The following is a 25906-nucleotide window of genomic DNA, read 5'->3' on the forward strand; positions in this document are numbered from 1 at the left end:
GGCCGGGCGCGGTGGCTCAAGCCTGTAATCCCAGCACTTTGGGAGGCCGAGACGGGCGGATCACAAGGTCAGGAGATCGAGACCATCCTGGCTAACACGGTGAAACCCCGTCTCTACTAAAAAATACAAAAAAACTAGCCGGGCGAGGTGGCGGGCGCCTGTAGTCCCAGCTACTCGGGAGGCTGAGGCAGGAGAATGGCATAAACCCGGGAGGCGGAGCTTGCAGTGAGCTGAGATCCGGCCACTGTACTCCAGCCTGGGCGACAGAGCGAGACTCCGTCTCAAAAAAAAAAAAAAAAAAAAAAAAAAAAAAGAAAAATGCCTCCTTCCAAATCAATGAAACACTCTCTAATGAAAATGTTGATAAACAGGGTATGAATAAGGAAGGTATCACTCAGAGTACTCCTTCAGACATCAGTACTCTATGAAGATATCTCAACTCGAATGTTCAATAAATATCTCAAACTGAACCTATTCAAAAATGACCTCTTGGTCATCTCCCATTGTGTACCTCCTATAGTCTTCCCCATCTCCATTAATGGCAACTCTATTTTTTAGGTGTTCAGGCCAAAAACCTCAGAGTTATCCTTGACTTCTCTCATCCTCTCATACCCCACAGCCAATGCATCAGGAAAGCCTATTTTTTTTGCTTTTCTTCTACTTTCAAAATGGATCCAGAATTCCCAGCTCCACTGCTATCATTCTGGTCCATTACCATCAACTCTCACCTTTTTTGTAGCCTTTATCTATTGCACAGACTTTATTGTAACAGTCTCTTAACTGGTTTTCCTGCTTTCATCCTTTCTCTTTTTTCAGTCATTCACCAAACAGTAGCCAGGATGATCCCATTAAAGAATGTCACAAAAACCTCAAAAGACTTCACAATTCATCCTGAGTAAAATCTAAAGTTCTTACAGCGGTATATATGAGACTCTGATCTAGCCAGTGTTTCCTTTCTGACTCCATCTACTACTGTTTTCCTCAAGCTCTCCACTGCAGTCACATCACTCACCTTGGAGTTATTCAACCGGACCAGGCACACTTCTGTCTCCATGCCTTTGCACATACTATTCCAACTACCTACAACACTTTCATATCCACACAGTTAGTTTCTTCACCTTCTTAAATTTTTTTTGTGTGTGTGTGTGAGCCACCACACCTGGCCCACCTTCTTAAATTTTAGCCTCTTTTGTGATGCCTTCCCTGTCTACATGTTGAAAATTGTAATCTTCTGCCAGGCGCGGTGGCTCATGCCTGTAATCCCAGCACTTTGGGAGGCCGAGGTGGGCGGATCACGAGGTCAGGAGTTCGAGACCAGCCTGACCAACATGGTGAAACCTTGTCTTTACTAAAAATACAAAAAATAGCCGGGCCTGGTGGTGGGTCCCTGTAATCCCAGCTACTTGGGAGGCTAAGGCAGGAGAATTGCTTGAACCCGGGAGGCAGAGGTTGCAGTGAGCCGAGATCGCGCCACTGCACTCCAGCCTAGGCAGCAGAGCGAGACTCCGTCTCAAAAAAAAAAAAAAAAAGAAAAAGAAAATTGTAAACCACCTAGCACTTAACATCATATATACTACAATTTGTTTCCTTGTTTAGTTTAACTCCTCTGCCCACCCCCTGCTGATTAAAATATAAATTCCAGCTGGGTACAGTGGCTTATGCCTGTAGTCCCAGTGCTTTGAGAGGCCAAGATGGGAGGATCACTTGAGCCCAGGACCAGCCTGGGCAACATAACAAGACCCTCTCACTACCAAAAATAAATAAAATAAAATAAAGTTAAACTTAAAAGAAAAAAATTAAATGTGGGACAGGGATTTTTATTTGTTCATTATTGTATTCCCAGTACCTGGAATAGTGCCAGACATGGTAGGAGCCAAACAAATATCTTTTGGATGAATAAATGAGCCAAAAGCAAGCAAGCAAGTCAGAGAAAAACTGTTTTAAGGATAAAGTAAACTAAATAAACTCTTCTATTATTTGTGGGCTAGCTTGCCAACCTCAAATTCTTGTTTCTCAAATGTCACAGGGAGTTACTAAAAATAAGAACAGAAATGTACCACAGTTTGAGAGTTTTTTATTACTAAAAGAGCAAAGCAAAAAAATTAAATAAAAATTACTTTTTCCAAAAGCAAAGTATATGTCAAACTGTATTTGTAGAAATATTTTTTGCACATAGAAGTTTAAGTGAAATAAACTTCTAATTATGAAAGGATTTGAGATGTGACATTTCTTTCTCTCTCTCTCTCTTTTTTTTTTTTTTTTTTTTTTTTTTTGAGACAGAGTCTTACTCTGTAATCCAGGCTAGAGTATAGTGGTGTGATCTCGGCTCTGTAGCCTCTGCCTCCAGGGTTGAAGCAATTCTCCTGCCTCAGCCTCTCAAGTAGCTGGGATTACAGGCCCCCGCCACCATGTCTGGCTAATTTTTTTTTTTTTTTTTTTGTATTTTGAGTAGAGACAGGGTTTCACCATGTTGGCCAGGCTGGTCTTGAACTCCTGACCTCAAGTGATCCATCTGCCTTGGCCTCCCAAAGTGCTAGGATTACAGGTGTGAGCCACTGTACCTCCCTTCACACTATTTTTGATTTCTGGCTCTTTCCACTAGGACTAATTCAGCTTTCTTAGAGCTGGGTCTACACAAGACCATCAACTACAAACACACACTAAGCATGTACTATGGGCCCAGCCACACAGGGTATTACTATAGGCCCTATCTAGGAGACTTAGTTCCAATTAGAGAACCTGGGATTTGACACAGCTTGGAGATAAGAGAGATAAGGACATTCCTAGTCCTGGAAGGGATACCCAAAGCCAGAATGTATAAAAGAGAGCAAAAAGACCCATGTAACTAAAGGAGGGATTCATATTATCAAACAAGATTAGAGAGAATTTTTTAGACAGAAGCATCACATTATCAAGTGTGCTTGATGACGATTATTCAGATAGTAGTATGTCAAAATGAAGAAAAGAGGTCAGGTGTGATAGCTCACACCTGTAATCCCAGCATTTTGGGAGGCCCAGGTGGGAGGATCCGTTAAGGTCAGGAGTTCGAGACCAGCCTGGGTGATATAGTGAGACTCCATCCTACAAAAAACGTAAAAATTAGCTGGGTGTGGTGGCATGCACCTGTAGTTCCAGCTAATGGGGAGGCTGAGACAGAAGGATCATTTGAGCCCAAGGGTTTGAGGCTGCAGTGAGCTATGATGGTGCCACTGTATTCCATCTTAGGTGACAGAGCAGCAAAACCTTGACTCTTAAGAGAAAACAAAACAAAAAAAAGTATTTATAGGAATTGAGGCATGGAATAATATTATAGTCTTGGAATGAAGAGAAAGAAGAATAATCAGAAAGATATCACAAAGAAGAAAAGAGGATAAGACTGGGGACTGATTAAATTTAAGTGATGAGAAAAAAGTCAAAACTAATCCCAAAGTACAAAGGATTCTAACTGGAGAACAAGGATTTTTTTTTTTTTTTTTTTTTTTGAGACAGAGTCTCACTCTGTTGGCCAGGCTGGAGTGCAGTGGCACAATCTCGGCTCACTGCAACCTCCGCCTTCCAGGCTCAGGTGATTCTCCTGCCTTAGCCTCCTGAGTAGCTGGGATTACAGGCATGTGCCACCACGCCCAGCTAATATTTGTATTTTTAGTAGAGACGGGGTTTCACCATGTTGGCCAGGCTGGTCTCGAACTCCTGACCTCAGGTAATCTGCCCACCTCGGCCTCCCAAAGTGCTGGGATTACAGGTGAGAGCCACCACACCTGGCTGAGAACAAGGATTCTAATAATGATAAGGGCCAGGCATAGTGGCTCACTGGTATCATGCATTATTTATGAGTTTAACTCATAAATATTAAACTCATTTAACTATGAGTGTATAAACTCATAAATAATGCATGTCTGATTATATAAGGCTTCTTATAAGTCTGACAAAACCAACTCAGAAGCAATACATATCAACCCGCATAAACAAGAAATTTCCAAAGTCACTAATACTCTTTTTTTTTTTGAGACGGAGTCTCTCTCTGTCACCCAGGCTGGAGTACAGTGGCACAATCTCGGCTCACTGCAAGCTCCGCCTCCCAGGTTCACACCATTCTCCTGCCTCAGCCTCCTGAGTAGCTGGGACTACAGACGCCCGCCACCCCGCCCGGCTGATTTTTTGTATTTTTTTTTTTTTTAGTAGAGACGGGGTTTCACCATGTTAGCCAGAATGGTCTCCATCTCCTAACCTTGTGATCCGCCCGCCTTGGCCTCCCAAAGTGCTGGGATTACAGGCGTGAGCCACCGCGCCCGGCTAATACTCTTAATAAAGAAAGAAGATGTATGGTTGTGTGGGAATAGGGAGTGACAGCAGGATCAGGGCTATGTGAATAAAAAACTCTCTGCAATAGCCTTTAGCTAAAAGCATTTCTTTCAGTACCAAACATCTGCTCGATTGAGGTGGCTCTGTTGTAAAAAGACCGAATCACCTCAACTAGGCCAAGGAGTATTCTGCAACTGCAGAATTGGGTCAGTGGTTCTCATTGCCACAGAAGAAAATAAGAATAGTTTATTTATTTTATTATTATTATTTTTTCAGACATGAGTCTCGCTCTGTTTCCTAGAGCTCTGTTGGCTAGAGTGTAGTGGCATGATCTTGGCTCACTGCAACCTCCACCTCCCAGGTTCAAGCGATTCTCCTGCTTCAGCCTCTGGAGTAACCGGGACCATGGGCATGTGCCACCCACGCCTGGCTAATTTCTGTATTTTTTGTTTCACCATGTTGGCCAGGCTGGTCTCAAACTCCTGGCCTCAAGTGATCCACCTGCCTTGGCCTCCCAAAGTGCTGGGATTACAGGCATGAGCCACTGCACCTGGCCGGATAGTCTTCTTCATGGCAGAAAAGGCAAGAGAGACCCCCAAAACATCCTGCTCACCAAGCAATTCAAATGCTGACTCCTCTGATCAGAGAGTACTGCCATTTGTGATCCCTCTCCACAACCATATACCTTACCCAATTCCCCAGTCTTCTAGTCACTGAGAAGTTCTGCACTAACAGGTTCCCAAATGGCTTGATGTGATGGTATTTCCTTCTCTGTGCCTTTCTTAACAATATTAAAATGAAAAAGCGCTTTGAAATGACACACAATCTATCCAGAGGCATCTCTTTCTCTCCTCTCTTTCTCTCTCTCTCTCTCCTCTCTATCCCAACCTCCCACTCATCTTGGATATAGAAGAGAAAACATATACCATGTAAGTTTTTGGCAGCTACTTTTTGATTATGAGTGACAGACATCTTTATTTTAGGATGAAATTGACAACATAAAGACAGGGCAAAGAGAATAAGGTCTCTGGACAACATCAATTTAACCACTGAATTATATCAATACTTAATCTAATAAACTGCTAAAATTCCAGTTATATGAGTCCTTTTGTTGTTTAAAGGCCATTTAACTTTTTTCTGTTACTTGCTCCCAAACATATTCTAATATACCCAATGACCAGGAAGTATCTTTTCCAAATAACCCAGAATACATAAAAAGTGAATTGAATTCTACAAACACTATGCATGCTACACATATAAGATCTTGTGCTTAGCACTGTGGGGAATATAAAAATCAGTTAAGCACAGCATGTTGTAATAGAAATAGACTTTGAAGTCAGATGAACCTGGATGCAATCCTACTTTGGGGAAGTAACTTAATTTCTCTAAGTTTTAGTTTTCTCATCCACAAAAAGGAAGAAATAAGATTATAGCATTGTGAGAATTATAGTTAATATAAAGTATCAACCATAGAATTCTGCCCATAGTGGGAGTTTAATAACTAATAGTTGTTACAGTTTAAGAAATGGGAGAAATTCTTCACCCTCCAATGGGGCAGAAAACACAAATACTTATGATCTGCTGACTGGGATATTTATAGGGCATGGGTGATTGTCAAGGGTTCCAATTCTTCACCTCCTACTGAATCTGTACCTTATGACACATAACTTTGCAGCATACTCTTGATAAGGGCAGAGCATATTTCCTACCCCTGGACTCAAGCATGTGACTTGCTTTGTCCAATCGGATGTTGACCAAGCAAATCTGAACGAAAGGAGAGTCATGAAAAGCAGTTTTGCAAATGGACTGGCATATTCTTGCTATTCTGGTATCATCTTAAAAAGGACAAGTCGAGTCTAGCCCACTGGCCCCAGAAGGATGAGCTAGAGCAAAGCTCTCCCAGCAAATCCCAGCCTAGAGCAGACCACCAGCTGACCTGCAGATGCATGAGTGAGCCTAAGTGAGATCAGCACAACTGCCCAATCTAGCCCCACTCAGTTCAGCTCACCCTGGAAATGTATGAGAAATAAACATTTATTGAATGCTTTTGAGGTTTTGTGGTTGGAGGGCAACAGCTAACCAATACACAGAATTATATTTTCTGTCTAAAAAAACCAAAGATTTACACTTCCCTGATACTTGTGACTAAGTGAAAGACATGATTAGGTCTTGTGAAAGAAAGACAGAATGAAAGACATACTTATGGTACATTCCTATTCTTTTTTTTAGAGGTCTCTCTCTGTTGCTCAGGCTGGAGTGCAGTGGTAAAGTCATGGCTCATTGCACTGTCAACCTTCAACCTCCTGGGCTCAAGCAATCATCCTGTTTCAGCCTCCCAAGTAGCTGAGACTATAGGTGTGTATCACCACATCTGGCTGATTTTTAAATTTTTTGTAGAGTCTGGGTCTCACTACCTTGCCAACGCTGGTTTCAAAATCATGGCCTCAAGCAATCCTTCTGCCTCCACCTCCTAAAAGTGTTGGGATTATAGGCATGAGCCACTGCACCTAGCCTCAATACAGATTCTTATTTCAACTCATTAAAATTAAAAGGTTTCATGTGACCTTTCACCAAACTGTTTTCACTATATATTTTTTGAGACAGGGTCTTGCTCTGTCACCAAGGCTGGAATATAGAAGTGCAATTATGGTTCACTGCAGCCTCAACCTGCTGGGCTCAGGTGATCCTCCTACCTCAGCCTCTCCAATAGCTGGGACTACAGGTGCACGCTACCACAACTGACTAATTTTTGTATTTTTTGTAGAGACAGGCTTTTGCCATGTTGCCCAGGCTGGTCTCAAATCCCTGAGCTCAAGCGATCTGCCCACCTTGGCCTCTGGGAGTGTTGGGACTACAGGCATGAACTACCATGCCCAGCCTACGCTTTCACTTTAACAAATACTAGTTTGCTTAAAAACTTGATTCAGCTGGCCGGGCACAGTGGCTCATGCCTGTAATCCCAGCACTTTGGGAGGCTGATGCAGGCAGATCACCTGAGGTCAGGAGTTCAAGACCAAAGTGACCAACATGGAGAAACCTCGTCTCTACTAAAAATACAAAATTAGCCGGTCGTGATGGCACATGCCTGTAATCCCGACTACTCAGGAGGCTGAGGCAGGAGAATTGCTTGAACCCGGGAGATGGATTGCGGTGAGCTGAGATCCGGCCATTGCACTCCAGCCGGGGCAACAAAAGTGAAACTCCATCTCAAAAAAAAAAAAAAAATTCTTGAGTCTATCCTTACTACAGGTAGGTTAAAAACAAAAACAAAATAAAAACCTAACTGTCGGACTGTTCCAAGTTCAATTAATGTCTACAATTACAAAGAAGACTCATGGAAATGGTTCAAGCCCAGGAAAGTCCATATCATTAATGTATATGAGAAATATTCTTCCTAATAATGTCAATGTTTTATAGGTATTAATGAGTGCTATGCTTGTCTACTGTAATTATTGACAAATAAATTGTGAAGAGAAATGAGGAATGGTACTCACATTACTTTGGAGGACAAGCATTCCACCAACTGAAAAGTATTTACTGAATGCCATCTAAGTTTCAAGGACTGTGCTAGGTATTATTACTAATTTCTTTTTTATGATCCTTACCATATAGTTGTGCTGCCAAGTCAAATTATAAGGCAATTAAACCTAGAAGTCTCCAAAGACCTATGCCATCAAGGCCTTTGCTGATCCCCTTCTAAAAATAACCAAGAGCATTTGGCTATTTGGGCTTCATCACCATCAGTCTATTAACATCATATTAAAAATTACTAATATCATAAGCTATGTCAAAATCTCATTAATGCTTCTGGAAAGACTGGCAATAAATACTCTTTCATAAAGTACACATTGTATGTTGTATATGGCTATAAACAAGCTAGCAAGCAGCAGATTAAGTACAACATGGCCAAGAGAATATTGCATTATGATCATCCATTACTGTCATTTCCACCACATCCTGCTTTAAAACATGCAACTTAACACAGATTTTAAAGGATGTTCTTCTCTGTCAGCAAAACTAACACACCAGCCCTTTCAATGAATTCACATTTCAGAGAACAATCACATATGCAGGGAATGCAACAAACACTTTTACGCTTATTAGCGTCAGAACTCTGGTAGATAGAAGGAAGGGAAGAACTTTATCTTTGAAGAATTTATAGACTCACTTTCAAGAAAAGAAATACATGGGAAATGTTTCTTGATCTGGGGTGCTGGTTATGGGTGTGTTCATTTGTAAAAATTTAGTGAGCTGTACTTTTCATACGTATACTTTTTCTGATACGTTATACTTCAGTAAAAAGTCTAATTTAATGACACTAACAGCAGTATAAACTAAGTACAAAATGAAAAATATTAACAATTCAGAGTTCAGAAGAGGGACTAGTCACTGTTAATAAAAGTTAAAAGAGTTAACATGTATTAAATAATTTCTATATGGCAAGCACTGTACTAAATAAGTATTTTATATTTCATCCTCACAACATCCTTGTGAGGTCAACATTATATCAACAGCATTTGCCACAATTAATACTCCCTCCTTGAAACTCTTTCCTTTCCATTCCAGGCCAACATGCTCTTCTGGTTTTCTACCTACCTCACTAACTGCTCCTTCTCAGTCTGCCCTTCTCCCCAGACTTTCTTTCATTCATCTATCTATCTATCTATCTATCTATCTATCTATCTATCTATCTATCTAGAGACAGGGTCTCACTGTATATATGTATGTATGTATGCATCTATCTATCTATCTAGAGACAGGGTCTCACTGTATGTATGTATGTATGTATGTATGTATCTATCTATCTATCTATCTATCTATCTATCTATCTATCTAGAGACAGGGTCTCACTCTGTTGCCCAGGCTGAAGTGCAGTGGCACAATCACAGCTCCCTGTAGCCTCAAACTCTTGGGCTCAAGCGATCCTGCTGCCCCAGGCTCCTGAGTAATTAGGACAACAGGTACATGCCATCACATCCAGCTAATTTTTTATTTATTTATTTATTTTTTTAGAGATAGAGTCTCGCTACCTTGCCCAGGTTGGTCTTGAAATCCTGATCTCAGGTAATCCTCTCACCTCAGACTCCCAAAGCAATGGAATTACAGGTGTGAGCTATAGCACCCCACCTTCCCTAGACATTTAAAATTTAAATACTCAAGGGCTCAGCTCTTGGTCCTCTTCTTTATCTAAACTCCCTGGGGCAGGCATTATTATTAATTATTATTATTCCCATTATAAAGATGGAAACTTTGAGATACAGAGAGATTCAAACCTATGCAATCAAGACTTCAGAGGCCATGCTCTTAACCTCTTCACCATTCTGCCGTCTTTGGCTTTCCATTTAAGAGACAGGGCATAGCACACATTCCACATTCTAGTGCCTTCAGTAACTGAGAAGAGAGAGAGACTGAGGCACATGGGATCCTCTTTCATAAGATATTAAGGACTAAGACCAGATACCAAGCCAGTACAAAACCAACGCTCTTGCAAATTCTGTTCAACAACTTTCCTTCCTAAGTTTCTTCACTTTGTACTTTGGTAATTGCTTCTCAAGGAGGAATGTGAAAAGAATCTAGAACACAGATTCTCAAATCTAGATGCTCATGAAATAATCTGAGGAGCTTTTAAAAATATAGATGTAATAGGCCCTACACAAACCTATTAAACCTAGAAGATTCCAGGAATCTGTGTTTCCAAGGAGCACCCAAGCAAGGTCTGCAGCTGATAACTTGGCACCTGAATTTGCTCTAAAGAGAGTTCTCTGATCCTCAGAGGATGAATAATGACTACAACATATTCTGCCTAGCAGAGGCTGGAAATGAAATGGGAATGAAGATATAAACTGATTCCAACAAGTAATACGAGCTATCAGGAAATAACAGCAGGGACTGTGGAATTCTAGATCCGGACACCAAACATTACCAGGTGGTCTGGTAATTTGTTGCCATAGAGAGTTTGCAGTCAAGTGCTGTCATCCCTTGGCTTAGGAGGGAGTCATATCTAGGCAGCAAGAGTCAATTTAATACTTTAATACTTGAGCACTCATATTCTCAGAGTATTCACCAAGTATTATGAGGGAATACAAGGATATTAAGAAATACTGCCCATTCTGCACATGTACCCCAGAACTTAAAGTATATATAGATGTATAAAGAAATACTGCCATTGTTCCCAGGCAACAGAAGAAAGCATTATTAACACTGCCATTTTTGCATAAACATAAATGCACATACATTTTGTTTACATATGCAAGCAACACTTACTATGGAACTATAAATGCTGAAACTAAGGCAAATACGTTACTTCAACACTTACTGATGTCTTACCTCTGTAAGTGCATGCAATTGTCCTTGATGAACACACACACCCATGAACCTAAAGAACAAAACAGAATTATTTAACAAGTGAAAAGGACACAAACATAAATGTCATATAGAGAAATGAGGTTAGTTATCCATGCATTAGAAACAACCTGTGGGGTGTGGGGCACGGTGGCTTACATCTGTAATCCCAGCACTTTGGGAGGCAGAGGTGTGCAGATCACCTGAGGTCAGGAGTTCAAGACCATCCTGGCCAACATGGTGAAATCCCATCTCTACTAAAAATACAAAAATTAGGCAGGTGTGGTGGCACGCGCCTGTAGTCCGAGCTACTCAGGAGGCTGAGGCAGGAGAATCTCTTGAACCTTGGAGGCAGAGGTTGCAGTGAGCCAAGATTGCATTACTCCAGCCTAGGTGACAGAGGGAGACTGCATCTGGAAAAAAAAAAAAAAAAAAAAGGAAAGATAGCTAGAAAAGAAAGAAAAAAAAGAAAGGAAAGAGGAGGGGAGGGAAGGGGAGGAGGAGGGGAGGAGAAAAGAACCTGTGAAGCTCCCTGCTATCCTGTACAGCCCTGTAGACTCTTAATCTTTTTAAAAAAAAATTATTTCAAGAGTTTTTGAGGTACAGGTGGTTTTTGGTTATATGGATAAGTTTTTTTACAGGTGATTTCTGGGATTTTGGAACACCTGTCATCTGAGCATTGTACACTGTACCCCATATGTAGTTTTTTTTGTTGTTGCTCTTTTTTGAGACGGAGTCTCGTTCTGTTGCCAGGCTGGAGTACAGTGGCACGATCTTGGCTCACTACAACCTCCGCCTCCCGGGTTCAAGCAATTCTCCTGCCTCAGCCTCCAGAGTAGCTGGGACTACAGGCACATGCCACCACGCCCAGCTAATTTTTGTATTTTTAGTAGAGACAGGGTTTCACCATGTTGGCCAGGATGGTCTCAATCTCTTGACCTTGTGATCCAACCGCCTTGGCCTCCCAAAGTGATGGGATTACAGACATGAGCCACCGTGCCCCGGCCCCATATGTAGTTTTCTATCCCTCGTCCCTCTCCCAACCTTTCCCCCCAGGTCCTCAAGGTTCATTATATCATTCTCATGCCTTTGCATAAGATTTAGCATAAGACTCTTACTCTTGATTAAGATGCCAGGCTGATAAATTTCTAAATTTACCATGAAATATCTGGTTGTAGCAAGACCTGGTGGTAAAAAGCAATGGTGGAAGAAGGACAGTAGTAAGCCTTGAAAATAGCATGGTATAATGGAAAAAGCCCCAACTGGAAGTAAGCTTGATGCTGGTTTCAGCTCTGCCATTACCTGACTACATGCTTACACACAGATACACACACAAGTCACTAATTTCTTTTTAGTTTACACACTTCAGTGATATTTGAAGTTTTTCTCAACCAATAGGTTATATTTATATATGTATAAATGATTTTTAAATAAAAACCATAAATCAATGAGTATAACTGATAATGATCACAAAGTAGGGGAAGATAAATGTCTTAAAGCCATTAACAATACCCAAGTCCCAAGTAAGTTCTAGTTTAGAAGAGCAAAGAAATGGGAAGAGACTGACTACAAGCAGAGTGCAAGGCACAGCAGTGACTGTGTTAGAAAGGACCATAAAATTTCCAGGAAGACAGGGTCTATGTCATATTCTTCCCTGTGTTCACAGAACCTAACACCACCTACTAAACAAAGAGTAAGCAAATTCAGTACATGATTGCTGAGTGAGAAGAAACAAAGGAGAATGCCTGGTTGGCTGTAATATCACAGCAGAGTTTTTAAAACATGCTGCTTCCATATTTCAACTAATATGGAAATATCCCACCACTTTGGGAGTCCAAGGCGGGTGGATCACCTGAGGTCAGGAGTTCAAGACCACCCTGGCCAACATGGTGAAACCCTGTCTCTACTAAAAATACAAAAGTTAGCTGGGCATGGTGGCAGGCGCCTGTAGTCCCAGCTACTCAGGAGGCTGAGGCAGGAAAATCACTTGAACCCAGGAGGTGGAGGTTGCAGTGAGCCGAGATCATGCCATTGCACTCCAGCCTGGGCAACAAGAGTGAAACTCTGTCTCACAAATAAATACATTAATTAATAATAAAAATAAAATAAGATAGGCCATTTTTCTCTAAATGTTCATACAACTCCCCAATCACTAGAATTATGAGGGTATGCCATTAATTTATTCAACAATTATTTATTGAATGGCTGCTATGTTGAAAGTATTAAGGACAGAGAGTAAATAAAAACTTTCATTCTAGGGTCATTCTGTTGGAGGGCAATTATAACAAAAAGATAAATTATGCAGAATGTGGTTAAATTGTATACATGAACTGCTATTTCTAGTCAGCCTCTTTCAGAAAGACTGCTTCTCTGAGATTAAATGATATCCTTGCCTAGGAATAATTCTATTCCCATTATCCCACTATAACAAAAACAGTTAAAGTAAAATATGATAAGCTACATTTCCTGCTTGATTAAGGCTTTCCAAACTATGATGGGTACTAACAGGCATTGGCTAACTATGGCCAACTACCTGTTTTTATCAATTAAGTTTTACTAGAGCATAGACATGGTATTATCTATGGCTTCTTTGATGTTACAATGGCAGAGTTGAATAGTTGTGACAGAGACTGTATGATTTGTAAAGACTAAAATATTCACTATGTAGCCCTTTATAGAAAAAGTCTGACTACAATGATTTGAATGTTTGCTGACTCCAAACTCATAATGAAACTTAATTCCCAATGTGGCAGTATTGAGAGGTATGGATTTTAAGACGTGATTGGGTCATGAGGGCTCTGCCTAATCCATTCATGGATTAATGGATTATTGCAGGAATCAGTCTGGTAGCTGTATAAGAGGAGGAAGAGACTGGGCACAGTGGCTCATGCATATAATCCCAACACTTTGAGTGGTCAAGGCAGGAGGGTTGCTTGAACCCAGGAGTTCAAGACTAGCCTGGGCAATATAGGGAGACCTGAGACCTTGTCATATACATATGTTAGCTTGGTGTGGTGGCACACTTTTGTGGTCTCAGTTACTCAGGAGGCTGAGGTGGGAGGACTACTTGAGCCCAGGAAGTTGAGGCTGCAGTGAGCTGAGATCATGCCACTGTACTCCAGCCTGGGTGACAGAGTAAGACCTGTCTCCAACAAAAAAAAAAAAAAAAAGGAAGAGAGACCTGAGCTGGCATACCCAGCCCCTTTGCCAAGTGATGCCCTGAGCCACTTCGGGACACTGCAGAGAGTCCCTACCAGCAAGAAGGCTCTCACCAGATGTGGCCCCTCAACCCTAGACTTCTCAGACTCCATAAATGTAAGAAATAGTTTCCTCTTCTTTATAAATTGCCCAGTTTCTGGTATTCTAAGCAATAGAAAACACTAAGGCATTGACCCTTGCTCTAGAACACAGGGATATCTATCCATTTCCACCTGGAAGACATTAAGAAAGTTACCTAATCTTTATAAATCACAATTTCCTCATCTATGAAAATGGACAGAAAAATAACACTACCTTAAAAGGTTGTTATGATAATTAAATGGGATATTTTCAAGTATACTGTTTAGCAATGCCCAGTGTATGCTCAAATGGTTTTTATTTTATCATTATTAACAATCCTAAATTACATCATCCTTTACATGGCTATGAGAGTTACCTTTGCAAAACATAAAATATGTCACTCTTGTTCATAACTCTTCAATGGTCCCCTTCTGCTTACAGAATAACATTAAAACTTCCCATGATCCACTCCAACTTATCTTTGAAACCTCACATTTTCCCATGAGCCTTATTTTTCACCCATCTGTCCTTTTCCTCTGGGTTCTATGATCCTAGCCTACAAATATATACTTAAATTTCCCTCATCTTAAAACATTCTTCTGGCCAGGCGCGGTGGCTCACGCCTGTAATCCCAGCACTTTGGGAGGCTGAGGCGGGCGGATCACAAGGTCAAGAGATCGAGACCATCCTGGCTAACACGGTGAAACTCCGTCTCTACTAAAAATACAAAAAAGTAGCCAGGCGTGGTGGCGGGAGCCTGTAGTCCCAGCTACTCTGGAGGCTGAGGCAGGAGAATGGCGTGAACCTGGGAGGCGGAGCTTGCAGTGAGCCGAGATTGCGCCACAGCACTCCAGCCTGGGCGACAGAGCAAGACTCCGTCTCAAAAAAGAAAAAAAAAAATTCCTCCACCAGGCACAGTGGCTCACACCTGTAATCCTGGCACTTTGGGAGGCCAAGGCGGGCAGATCTCTTGAGCCCAGGAGATTGAGACCAGCCTGGGGAATATGGCAAAATAGGATCTTTACAAAAAACACAAAATAATAATTGTATTGTTTATACAAAAATACAAAAATTAGCCAGGCATGGTGGCATGCCTGTGGTCCCAGCTACTCAGTAGGCTGAGGCAGGAGGATCATTTGAGCCAGGGAGGCAGAAGTTGCAGTGAGCCAAGATCGTGCCACTGCACTCCAGCCTGGATGACAGAATGAGACTCCGTCTAAAAAATACAAATAAAAATCTTCCCTTGTCCACTCGCTAAAATATGAATCTAATTCACTCTTTTTAATTGTTACCAAACTTTAAGAATAGGTTACATTCTCTATCTATGTTTCTAGGTTTCTTTTTTTTTTTCTTTAAAAAGAGCCTTGGCCGGGCGCGGTGGCTCAAGCCTGTAATCCCAGCACTTTGGGAGGCCGAGACGGGCAGATCACGAGGTCAGCAGATCGAGACCATCCTGGCTAACACGGTGAAACCCCGTCTCTAGTAAAAAAAAAAAAAAATACAAAAAACTAGCCGGGCGAGGTGGCGGGCGCCTGTAGTCCCAGCTACTCGGGAGGCTGAGGCAGGAGAATGGCGTGAACCTGGGAGGCGGAGCTTGCAGTGAGCTGAGATCTGGCCATTGCACTCCAGCCTGGGCGACAGAGCGAGACTCCCTCTCAAAAAAAAAAATAATAAAATAAAAAAATAAAAAGAGTCTTACTTTGTTGCCCAGGCTGGAGTACAGTGGTGTGATCACTGCTCATTGCAACCTTGAATTCCTGGGCTCAAGCAATCCTCCCACCTCAGCCTCATGAGCAGCTAGGACTATAGGTGTGCACCACCACGCCTGGCTAATTTTGGTATTATTATTATTGTTATTATTATTATTATAGCGATAGGGTCTCATTATGTTGCCTAGGCTGGTCTGGAACTCCTGGCCTCAAGAAATCCTCCCACCTCAGCTTCCTAAAGTGCTGAGCTTACAGGCGTGAGCCATTGCACCCAGTCTCTAGCTACATTTCTTTAATCTTCACTGATTCCTAAATTCATTTTAATCTGCCTTATTCCCACATCACTCCTTTAAGAGTTTTTTTGTTGTTGTTGCTGTTGTTTTGTTTTTTGAGACGGATTCTCCCTCTGCCGCCCAGGCTGGTATGCAATGACGTGATCTCGGCTCACTGCAACCTCTGCTTCCTGGGTTCAAGCAATTCTCCTGCCTCAGCCTCCCGAGTAGCTGGACTACAGACGTGTGCCACCACACCCAGCTAATTTTTGTATTTTTAGTAGAGATGGGGTTTCACCGTGTTATCCAGGAGAGTCTTGATCTCCTGACCTTGTGATCCACCCACCTTGGCCTCCCAAAGTGCTGGGATTACAGGTGTGAGCCACTTTGCCCGGCTCTTTTTTTTTTTTTTTGAGACAGGGTCTTGCTTTGTTGTCCAGGCTGGAGTACAACAGTGTGATTATAGCTCGCTGCAACCTCAACCTCATTGTCTCACGTGATCCTCCCACCTCAGTCTCCTGAGCAGCTGCGACTACAGGCACACATCACCACACCGAGTTAATTTTTTAATTTTTAAAATAGAGATGGGGTCTTGCTGTTATCCAGGTTGGTCTTGAACTCCTTGCATCAGGCAATCCTCCTGTGTTGGCCCCATATCACTCTTGTAACTTTTCTCACTATGGAAGATTCAGAGCTTCATTTATCTCTGCATTTCTACTACCTAGTATAGTGTCTAGCACACAGTAAGCTAGTTCTCAGTAAAGATTTATTAAATGGCATGAATGATTTTTATGACTTGGAAACTTGGTTGAAGTTCCTTCCTTGAATTGGAATACTATACTTACTGAAAATCATCCAAGATCAGCTAAAATTTCATCTTCTATACAAAGGATCTCCCGGATGCCCTTAGCATTAATCCCTTCTCTCTCTCTTTTGTCTCTCCCTACCTCCCACAGTACAACTAGCACTTTTCACCCTACCTTGAATGACTGCTAATTAGTATTAAGTTGTCTGGATCTTGAGTTAGACTGCTTTGAGTTGAATCCTGGCTCTACCATTTACTGATGACCTCTCTGCAATTCAGTTTCTTCACATGCAAAATGTAAATATTAATATTACCTAACCCACATGGTTATTGTGAAGATAAAATGAGATAACTTGGGCTCCTGGAACATAATAAGCACTAGAAAATGTTAGCTATTCTTGCTACTCTAACATTTCTGACTCCTTCCCCAGACTGGAATATAAGGTATTGACTGATTGAATGATTGAGACGGAGTCTCGCTCTGTCACCCAGGCTGGAGTGCAGTGGTACAATCTTGCTGCACTGCAACCTCCGCCTCCCAGGTTCAAGCAATTCTCCTGCCTCAGCCTCCTGAGTAGCTGAGATTATAGGCAACTGCCACCATACCAAGATAATTTTTGTATTTTTAGTACAGATAGGGCTTCACCATGTTGGCCAGGCTGGTCTTAAACTCTTCACCTCAGGTGATTCACCCACTTCAGGTGATCCGCCCACCTCAGCCTCCCAAAGTGCTAGGATTACAGGTGTAAGCCACCGTGCCCAGCCTATGTAAATATTTTTTAGCCAGGCATGGTGGCTCATGCCTGTAATCCCAGCATTTTGGGAGGCAGAGGCAGGTGGATCACCTCAGGTCGGGAGTTTGAGACCAGCCTGACCAACATGGAGAAACCCCGTCTCTACTAAAAATACAAAATTAGCCAGGTGTGGTGGCACATGCCTGTAATCCCAGATACTCGGGAGGCTGAGGCAGGAGAATTGCTTGAACCCAGGAGGTGGAGGTTGTGGTGAGCCAAGAGCACGCCATTGCACTCCAGCCTGGGCAACAAGAGTGAAACTCTGTCTCAAAAAAAAAAAAAAAAAAGAATATTTTTTAAAAGAAATTTATTTTTTAGAGATGGGGTATTGCTATGTTGCCCAGGCTGGTCTCAAATTCCTGGGCTCAAGTGATCCTCCCACCTCGGCCTCCCAAAGTGCTAGTATTACAGGCATGAGCCATCATGCTGGGCCAAGTCTTTTAAGAGTACAGATCTTGTCTCATTTGTTTCTATATACAATGTCTCACACAAAATGTTTTGTACACAAGTTGCTAAACACACATTTATTGAATGAAGAAGCAATAATCACCAAATTAACTTCACAATGTAAACTCATGTTACAATAAAGAACATTAGAGGCAGGTACAAGGCAGTAAAACCAAGAGGTATTTGATTTTCTTTAATCAAATATTTATAAAGAAGTCAGGCAATAGGGTTCTACTAGAAAAACAACAGCTACATTTTAAAATCGTGGGTTTTTCTAGAAGTTGAAAAGACCTGGTTTGGATGTGACACACCCTTGCTTTTCTTCCTCCCAGGCCCACTATCATTTTGACCACGCCATCTACAGGGATGTCACAGCACATCCAAGCAGGCACTGGCTTCATAGGACAGTTTTCTGTCTGCTTTCTTCCCACCCTCTACTCAAATAACCGTATCACAGTTGTGTCACATAATTCTACTTCTATGTGCAACTTGACTGCCTGACCTCTCTCAACTCATTCCTAACGGAAAACCACCACCACCACCACATCCAAAATGGTGTCACAGAGCTGGCAAGCTGAGACATGCATTAGCTTTATATTGGAAAAAGAGCGGTCGGGCATGGTGGCTCACGCCTGTAATCCCAGCACTTTGGGAGGCCAAGGTGGGCGGATCACAAGGTCAAGAGATCAAGACCATTCTGGCCAACATGGTGAAACCCCATCTCTACTAAAAATACAAAAATTAGCCAGGCGTGGTGGTGGGTGCCTGTAGTCCCAGCTACTCGAGAGGCTAAGGCAGGAGAATCACTTGAACCCGGGAGGTGGAGGTTGCAGTGAGCTAAGATCATGCCACTGCATTTCAGCCTGGGTGACAGCAAGACTCCGTCTCAAAAAAAAAAAAAAAAAAAAGAAGAGTTTTAACAGAGTTAATCACTCTCAATGTTATAAAAAATATACACTATAAAGAGGAACTATTACTCATCCTTGACAGGGAAGTGACATGTGTCTAGAAAAGAATGTAACATCAACAAGAAGTTTTCACTTAAGTTTTTATTGCTAACTATATCAAAAATCGAAATGAAGCCTCAAATCATTGTCATGTCACAAGATAAGGCCTTAAAAATTTATATTCTGAATGATTTTTATTCCCCTATCCCCATACCCCACTCCAAATCATACCAGTTAGAATTACTTAACTCAGGAAGGGGGGTACTTTCTTACTGCATGTGCTCTGAGAGTAAGTGATTACTCAACTTTGTTATTTTTAGTTTCATATGACATACAGATTCATGTTGAGAAGGAAGGTTACTTTTTTTTTTGAGACAAAGTCTTGCTCTGTCGCCCAGGCTGGAGTGCAGTGGCACGGTGCAACGGTGTGATCATAAGCTCACTGCAGCCTCAACCTCCTGGGTTCAAGCAACTGTCCTGTCTCAGCCTCCTGAGTAGCTGGGACTACAGGCACACACCACCACAGCTGGCTATTTTTTTTTTTTTTGGTAGAGACAGGGTCTCACTATGTTGCCTAGGCTGGTCTTAAGTTCCTGGCCTCAAGTGATCTTCCTGCCTTGGCTTCCCGAAGTAAGCCACCACACTAGGCCAAGGATTGCTTTTGTACTTTAGACCACTGTGGAAATAAACCCATGAGGGATCTTGTCAAAATGCAGACTCGCATTCTGTAGGTCAGGGATGGGGCCTAAGAATCTGAATTTCTAAACTTCCAGGTGATACTGATGTCGCTTGGTCTACAGACTACATGTAGTGAGTAGCAAGGCCTTGTCTAAACAAAGGACTGTTTATCACTGCTCTAAAGATAGTAAGACCAACAGGAAACTCTTTTTTTTTTTTTTTTTTTTGAGACAGAGCCTCACTCTGTTGCCCAGACTGTAGTGTAATGGTTCGATCTTGGTTCACTGCACCTCTGCCTCCTGGGTTCAAGAGATTCTCCTGCCTCAGCCTCCCAAGTAGCTGGGATTACAGGCGCCCGCCACCACACCCAGCTAATTTTTGTATTTTTAGTAGAGTTGGGGTTTTACCATTTTGACCAGGCTGGTCTCAAACTCCTGACCTCAAGTGATCCGCCCATCTCGGCCTCCCAAAAGGGTGGGATTACAGGCATTAGCCACTGCACCTGGCCCCAACAGGGAACTCTTAACTCTGATACTACTGGTAAACTAGACTCTGTCTAGAGACTAGAGTCTTTTCCATAGCATGATTTACCATTCCCCATAAAGTGTCATTATTAAGCTTTTCCACATCTTTGCCTTTTCTCAGACTGTTCCCACAACCTAAAATGTCCCTCTCTTCATTTCCATATACCTCACTTAATGATGGGGATACATTCTGAGAAATGCATTCTTAGGTGATTTTGTGGTTGCGTAATCATAGAGTGTACTTACATAAACCTGGATGGTATAGCCTACAATACCCTCAGGCTATACGGTAGAGTTTATTGATCCTAGGTTACAAGCCTCTACAGCATATTACTGTACTGAATACTGTAGGCAACTGCAACAAAATTGTAAGTATTTGTGTATCTTAACACATCTAAACATAGAAAAGGTACAGCAAAAATATGGTATTATAATCTCATGAAACCACCATCATGTATGTGGTCTGCTGTTAACCAAAATATCTTATGCAGTGCATGATTGTAGTTAGATTCTACTCATCCTCAAATACCAGTTCAAATACTTCCTTCCCATGTTCTTCAACTACCAAGGGACCCATTTTTTTTTTGAGACGAGGTCTCACTCTATCACCCAGGCAGGAGTGCAGTGTTGCAATTACAGCTCACTGCAACCTTGAACTCCTGGGCTCAAACAATCTTTCTGCCTCACCCTCCCAAACATGCTAGGATTACAGGTGTGAGCCACCATGCCCAGCCTATATCACCTTCCTATAGCATCATTTCCAACCTTTAACTATGTTTTATCATATGCCTTATAATTTTTTTACTAGACCACAAGCTTCTTAACAGCAAGATATCATTCTCTTGCCTGGCATATGACAATATATAAACACTTCTTAGTCTTTCTCTGAAGGAGGCTAAAAATAAATTAAAAAACACTTGCTGGGTAAATTATGGTTTTTGTTTTTTTTTTGTTTTGAGGCAAGATCTAACTCTGTCAACTGTGCTGGAGAGCACTGGCACCATCATAGCTCACTGCAGCCTCAAACTCCTGGGCTCAAGTGATTCTTTACTGGGCAAATTTATTTTTATTTATTTATTTTTATTTTGAGACTGGGTCTTGCTCTGTCACCCAGGCTAGAGTGCAGCAGCGCTATCTCACCTCCGTGTTCAAGTGATTCTCCCACCTCAGCCTCCCAAGTAGCTAGAATTACAGGCGTGTGCCCCCATACCCGGCTAATTTTTGTATTTTTAGTAGAGACAGGAATTTTACCATGTTGGCCAGGCTGGTCTTGAACTCCTGACCTCAAGTGATCTGCCCACCTCGGCCTCCCAAAGTACTGGGATTACAGGTGTGAGCCACTGCGCCCAGCCTTCACTGGGTAAATTTAAAATACAACTCAAAATTTTTTCAGTGCCTACTATGTGCCAGGCACTGGCACCGATGATAATGATGATGGTGTCAGATAACTCTTCTTTTTTCTCTGAGACAGAGTCTCACTCTGTTGCCCAGGTTGGAGTGCAGTGGCGCAATCTTGGTTCACTGCAACCTCCACCTTCCAGGTTCAGGGGATTCTCCTGCGTCAGCCTCCAGAGCAGCTGGGATTACAAGCGTGCACCACCATGCCTGACTAATTTTTGTATTTTTATTAGAGACAGGGTTTCACCATGTTGGCCAGGTTGGTCTCAAACTCCTGACCTCAAGTGATCCGCCATCCTCGGCCTCCTGAAGTGCTGGGATTACAGGCGTGAGCCACCACACCCAGCCTGGTATCACCTAACTCTTAATGAGCACTTACTATGCAGCCATTGTTCTAAGCACTTTACCTTATATGAAATCATTTAATCCTCATAATAATCCAATGAAGTAGTACTTTTATTATTCCAATCATACCAATAAAGAAACTGAGGCACAGAGATTAAGTAACTTGCCCCAAGTTACACAGCTAATAAAAGGCAGAGTCAGGAGTCAAACCTAAACAGTTGATTATAGAGTCTGGGTTCTTAATCACAATGCTATATTACCTCTCCGTATAGTTATAAAAAGTATATAAAGATGAGCAAGACACAATTTCTTCCCTTGAGAAACTGTTTGTTACTCAAAAAGCTTTTGTGGCAGCTTACAGATCCCGATTAAAGTCCAAATTCCTTACCATGTTATTCAAAGGTCTGAATGATCTGATCCAAACCTCTCTTGCTTTATCTCCTGTTACATCCACCTGCATTCTCTCTCTTTTCTTTTTATTTTACATTTTATAAAATTTTTATTTTTCAGGCCGGGCGCGGTGGCTCAAGCCTGTAATCCCAGCACTTTGGGAGGCCGAGACGGGCGGATCACGAGGTCAGGAGATCAAGACCATCCTGGCTAACACGATGAAACCCCGTCTCTATTAAGAAATACAAAAAACTAGCCGGGCGAGGTGGCGGGCGCCTGTAGTCCCAGCTACTCGGGAGGCTGAGGCCGGAGAATGGCGTGAACCCGGGAGGCGGAGCTTGCAGTGAGCTGAGATCCGGCCACTGCAGTCCAGCCTGGGTGACAGAGCGAGACTCCGTCTCAAAAAAAAAATAAATAAATAAATAAATAAAAAAAAAAAAAAATTTTTATTTTTCCAGCCTGGACCCAAAGCCAGCACCGCCTGCAGGCTCTGAGGCCACAGGCACCACCTGCCTTCTCTATGTTTCGGTTATATAACCTGCACCTCTAAATATGTCCTGAATCCTCCCACTTCCATATTGTTGCGAGAATGAGTCTCTCTGACTGGAATCCATTTTTCAAAGCTCTATGAATCCTTAAAAACTTGGCTCAAGAACATCTCCAAATAACAACAGTAATAGCACCAAACATTTATATAGCATTTAGTGTGCCAGACACGTCCATATATTAAATCACCTAACTCTTTTCGTGTTTTTTAGAGACAGGGTCGGTCTTGCTCTATCACTCAGGCTGGAGTGCAGTGGTGTGATCATAGCTAACTGCAGCCTTGAACTCATGGGCTCACACCTTGGCCTCCAAAATAGCTGGAACTATAAGCATGCATCACCTCACCTGGCTAATTTTTAAATATTTTGTAGAGATGGGGTTTCCTTATGTTGTCCAGCTACTCTCGAACTCCTGGTCTCAAGCAATTCTTCTGTTTCAGCCTCCCAAAGGGCTGGGATTACAGGTGGGAGCCATTGTGCCTGGCCTGTCACTTAATTCTTAAAATAGCTCTTTGAAGTTGGTTATAAGAATCTCTAGCTCAGAGATGTAATTTCAAATATTTCCAATCAAGATTAATCTTTCTCAAGGCGGGTGAATCACTTGAGGTCAAGGGTTTGAGACCAGCCTGGCCAACATGGCAAAACCCAATCTCTACCAAAAATACAAAAAATTAGCCAGGTGTGGTGGCCTGCACCTGTAGTCCCACTTACTCAGGAGGCGGAGGCAGGATGAGCCGAGATTGCACCACTGCACTCCAGCCTGGGCGACAGAGCAAGCCTCCATTTCAAAAAAATAATAATAAAAATAAAAATAAACCTCTACTGGAGCACTTATGAGGCCCTGCCTTCTACATCAAGTTTTACCTAATGTCTACCTCTTCCACAATATTAAAAGGTTTTTGAGGGCAGGGATCCTGTGTGTGGAAGAGAATAGCTACTTGTTCAACAAATTGCTTCCCCTTTCCTCCCGAAGCAGATTACATTTCCCAGTGTCCGTTATAGTTGGTTAAGATTGTAACACTAAGTTCTAGCCAGGGGTATATGGGCAGAAATGATTATGTCATTTCTAGGCCTGTTCCATAAAACCTCAACACTATCTTCCACACCTTCTTCCTTCATCTGCCAGCAGATGCAGAAGATCCAGTGGAGGAATCCGAGGCCCTGTTCTAGGTGAAAATGAGCTCCCCTTCCACCTCCACCCAACCTTCATTGGACTAGGATATGAAAAAAAAAACAAGTCTTTAAGCCAATAGTTAGTCCACCTGGACAACATATACCATGTAGTTTTGTGTCTCTCCATATACTTAAAACATTGCCTTGTTCATAGTTAGTGCTCAGTATTCATTGAATTTAAATAAAAGTTGAAATTCTTTCTTTTTTTTTTTTTTAGACAAAGTCTCCATCTTTTGCCCAGGCACAATCTTGGCTCACTGCAGCCTCCACCTCCTGGGCTCAAGCGATCCTCCCACCTCAGCCTCCCAAGTGGCTGGGACTATAGGCATACGCCACCACGCCCAGCTAATTTTTGTATTTTTTTTGAGATGGAGTTTTGCTCTTGTTACCCAGGCTAGAGTGCAATGGCGCGATCTCGGCTCACTGCAACTTTCGCCTCCTGGGTTTAAGCGATTCTCCTGCCTCTGCCTCCCAAGTAGCTGGGATTATAGGCATGTGCCACCACGCCCAGCTAATTTTTGTATTTTTAGTAGAGATGGGGTTTCTCCATGTTGGTCAAGGTGGTCTCAAATCCCTGACCTCAGGTGATCCGCCCGCCTTGGCCTCCCAAAGTGTTGGGATTACAGGCGTGAGCCACCGTGCCAGGCCTAATTTTTGTATTTTTGTAGAGATGGGGTTTTGTCATGTTACCCAGGCTGGTCTTGAACTCCTGTGCTCAAGCAATCTGCCTGCCTCGGCCTCCCAAATCGCTGGGATTTCACAGGCATGAAGACATTGCGCCCTGACAAAAGTTGAAATTCTTATTCCAAGGCAGGTCTTGTCCTAGGACCTACTATTAGCCAGCAGTCTCCAAAATGGGTAATGAGCCGGGTTATCCATTGGAGTATGGGAAGAAAATTAAAACTTTTACTTATTTTTGATAAAAAGAGAAACTTACTTTTACTAATATTTAATTATGGGTTAATAGTAGCACATGGGGATGTGCTCAAAAATGCCTTCCTAATAGGATACTGAGGTAGGCAGATTAATGGCCCCCTAGAGATATCTATGTCCTAACCCCCAGAACCTGTGACTGTGTCACATTATATGGCAAGGGAAATAAATCAAAATTGTAGGTGCAATTAAAGTTGCTGATCGGAAGACTTTAAAATAGAGATGATCCTGGATTATTAAGGTGGGTCCAAAGTAATCACAAGGTCCTCATAGGTGGAAGAGGGAGGCAGAAGAGTCAATATCAGAGTGATGCAATGTGAGAAAGACTCATTGCTGGGTTTGATGATGGAAGGGGTCTATGAGCCAAGGAATGCAAACAGCTACTGGCAGCTGAAAAAAGTAAGGAAATGGATTCTCCTCTGGAGTCTCCAGAGAGGAATGCAGCCCTGCTGATACCTTGATTTTAGCCCAGTGAGACTCTTGTCAGACCTCTGACTTATAGAACAGTAAGATAAAATAAATGTGTGTTGTTTTAAGCTAAGTTTGTGGTAATTCATTATGATAGCCACAGAAAACTAATAATAGATACATAATACAAAAAATTGCATGGGTCACTCCTCTGTGATATAATGTTCACAGATTTAAAACAAATTTTAGACTTTGACTCTTTGTAAACTAGCATAAGGAAAATAACATTAACGTGTTCCTTGGTGGCATTCACACTCAGTCAGTCAAATATTTATCAAATTCACAGTTCTGTATAAAGCTCAGAGTTAAACATTAAAGCATAAATATCCTCCCTCAAAACTTTATTACCTAAACAAACAAGTGAAGGAAGAGCCAGGCATAGTGGCTCACACTTACAATCCCAGCACTTTGGGAGACCAAGGCAGGTGAATCACATGAGGCCAGGAGTTCGAGATCAGCCTGGCCAACATGGTGAAACCCCATCTCTACTAAAAATATAAAAATTAACCGGATGCAGTGGCACACACCTGTAATCCCAGCTACTTGGGAGGCTGA

The 25906-nt window shown here is 42.2% G+C and overlaps 1 protein-coding gene across 2 annotated transcripts in view; it reads right to left on the bottom strand.

Annotated features, from left to right (window-relative positions):
• TESK2 (testis associated actin remodelling kinase 2) overlaps positions 1 to 25906 on the bottom strand; it is a 115645-nt gene that overhangs the window by 31759 nt on the left and 57980 nt on the right. For both annotated transcript variants that reach the window (XM_025384011.1, XM_025384003.1), the window contains exon 3: positions 10630 to 10678. In XM_025384011.1, the coding sequence (XP_025239796.1) occupies positions 10630 to 10678 (49 nt within the window). The remainder of the gene's footprint in view (positions 1 to 10629; positions 10679 to 25906) is intronic.

The sequence above is a fragment of the Theropithecus gelada genome, chromosome 1 (genome assembly GCF_003255815.1).
Source record: "Theropithecus gelada isolate Dixy chromosome 1, Tgel_1.0, whole genome shotgun sequence".
NCBI classification, from domain to species: Eukaryota; Metazoa; Chordata; class Mammalia; order Primates; family Cercopithecidae; genus Theropithecus; species Theropithecus gelada.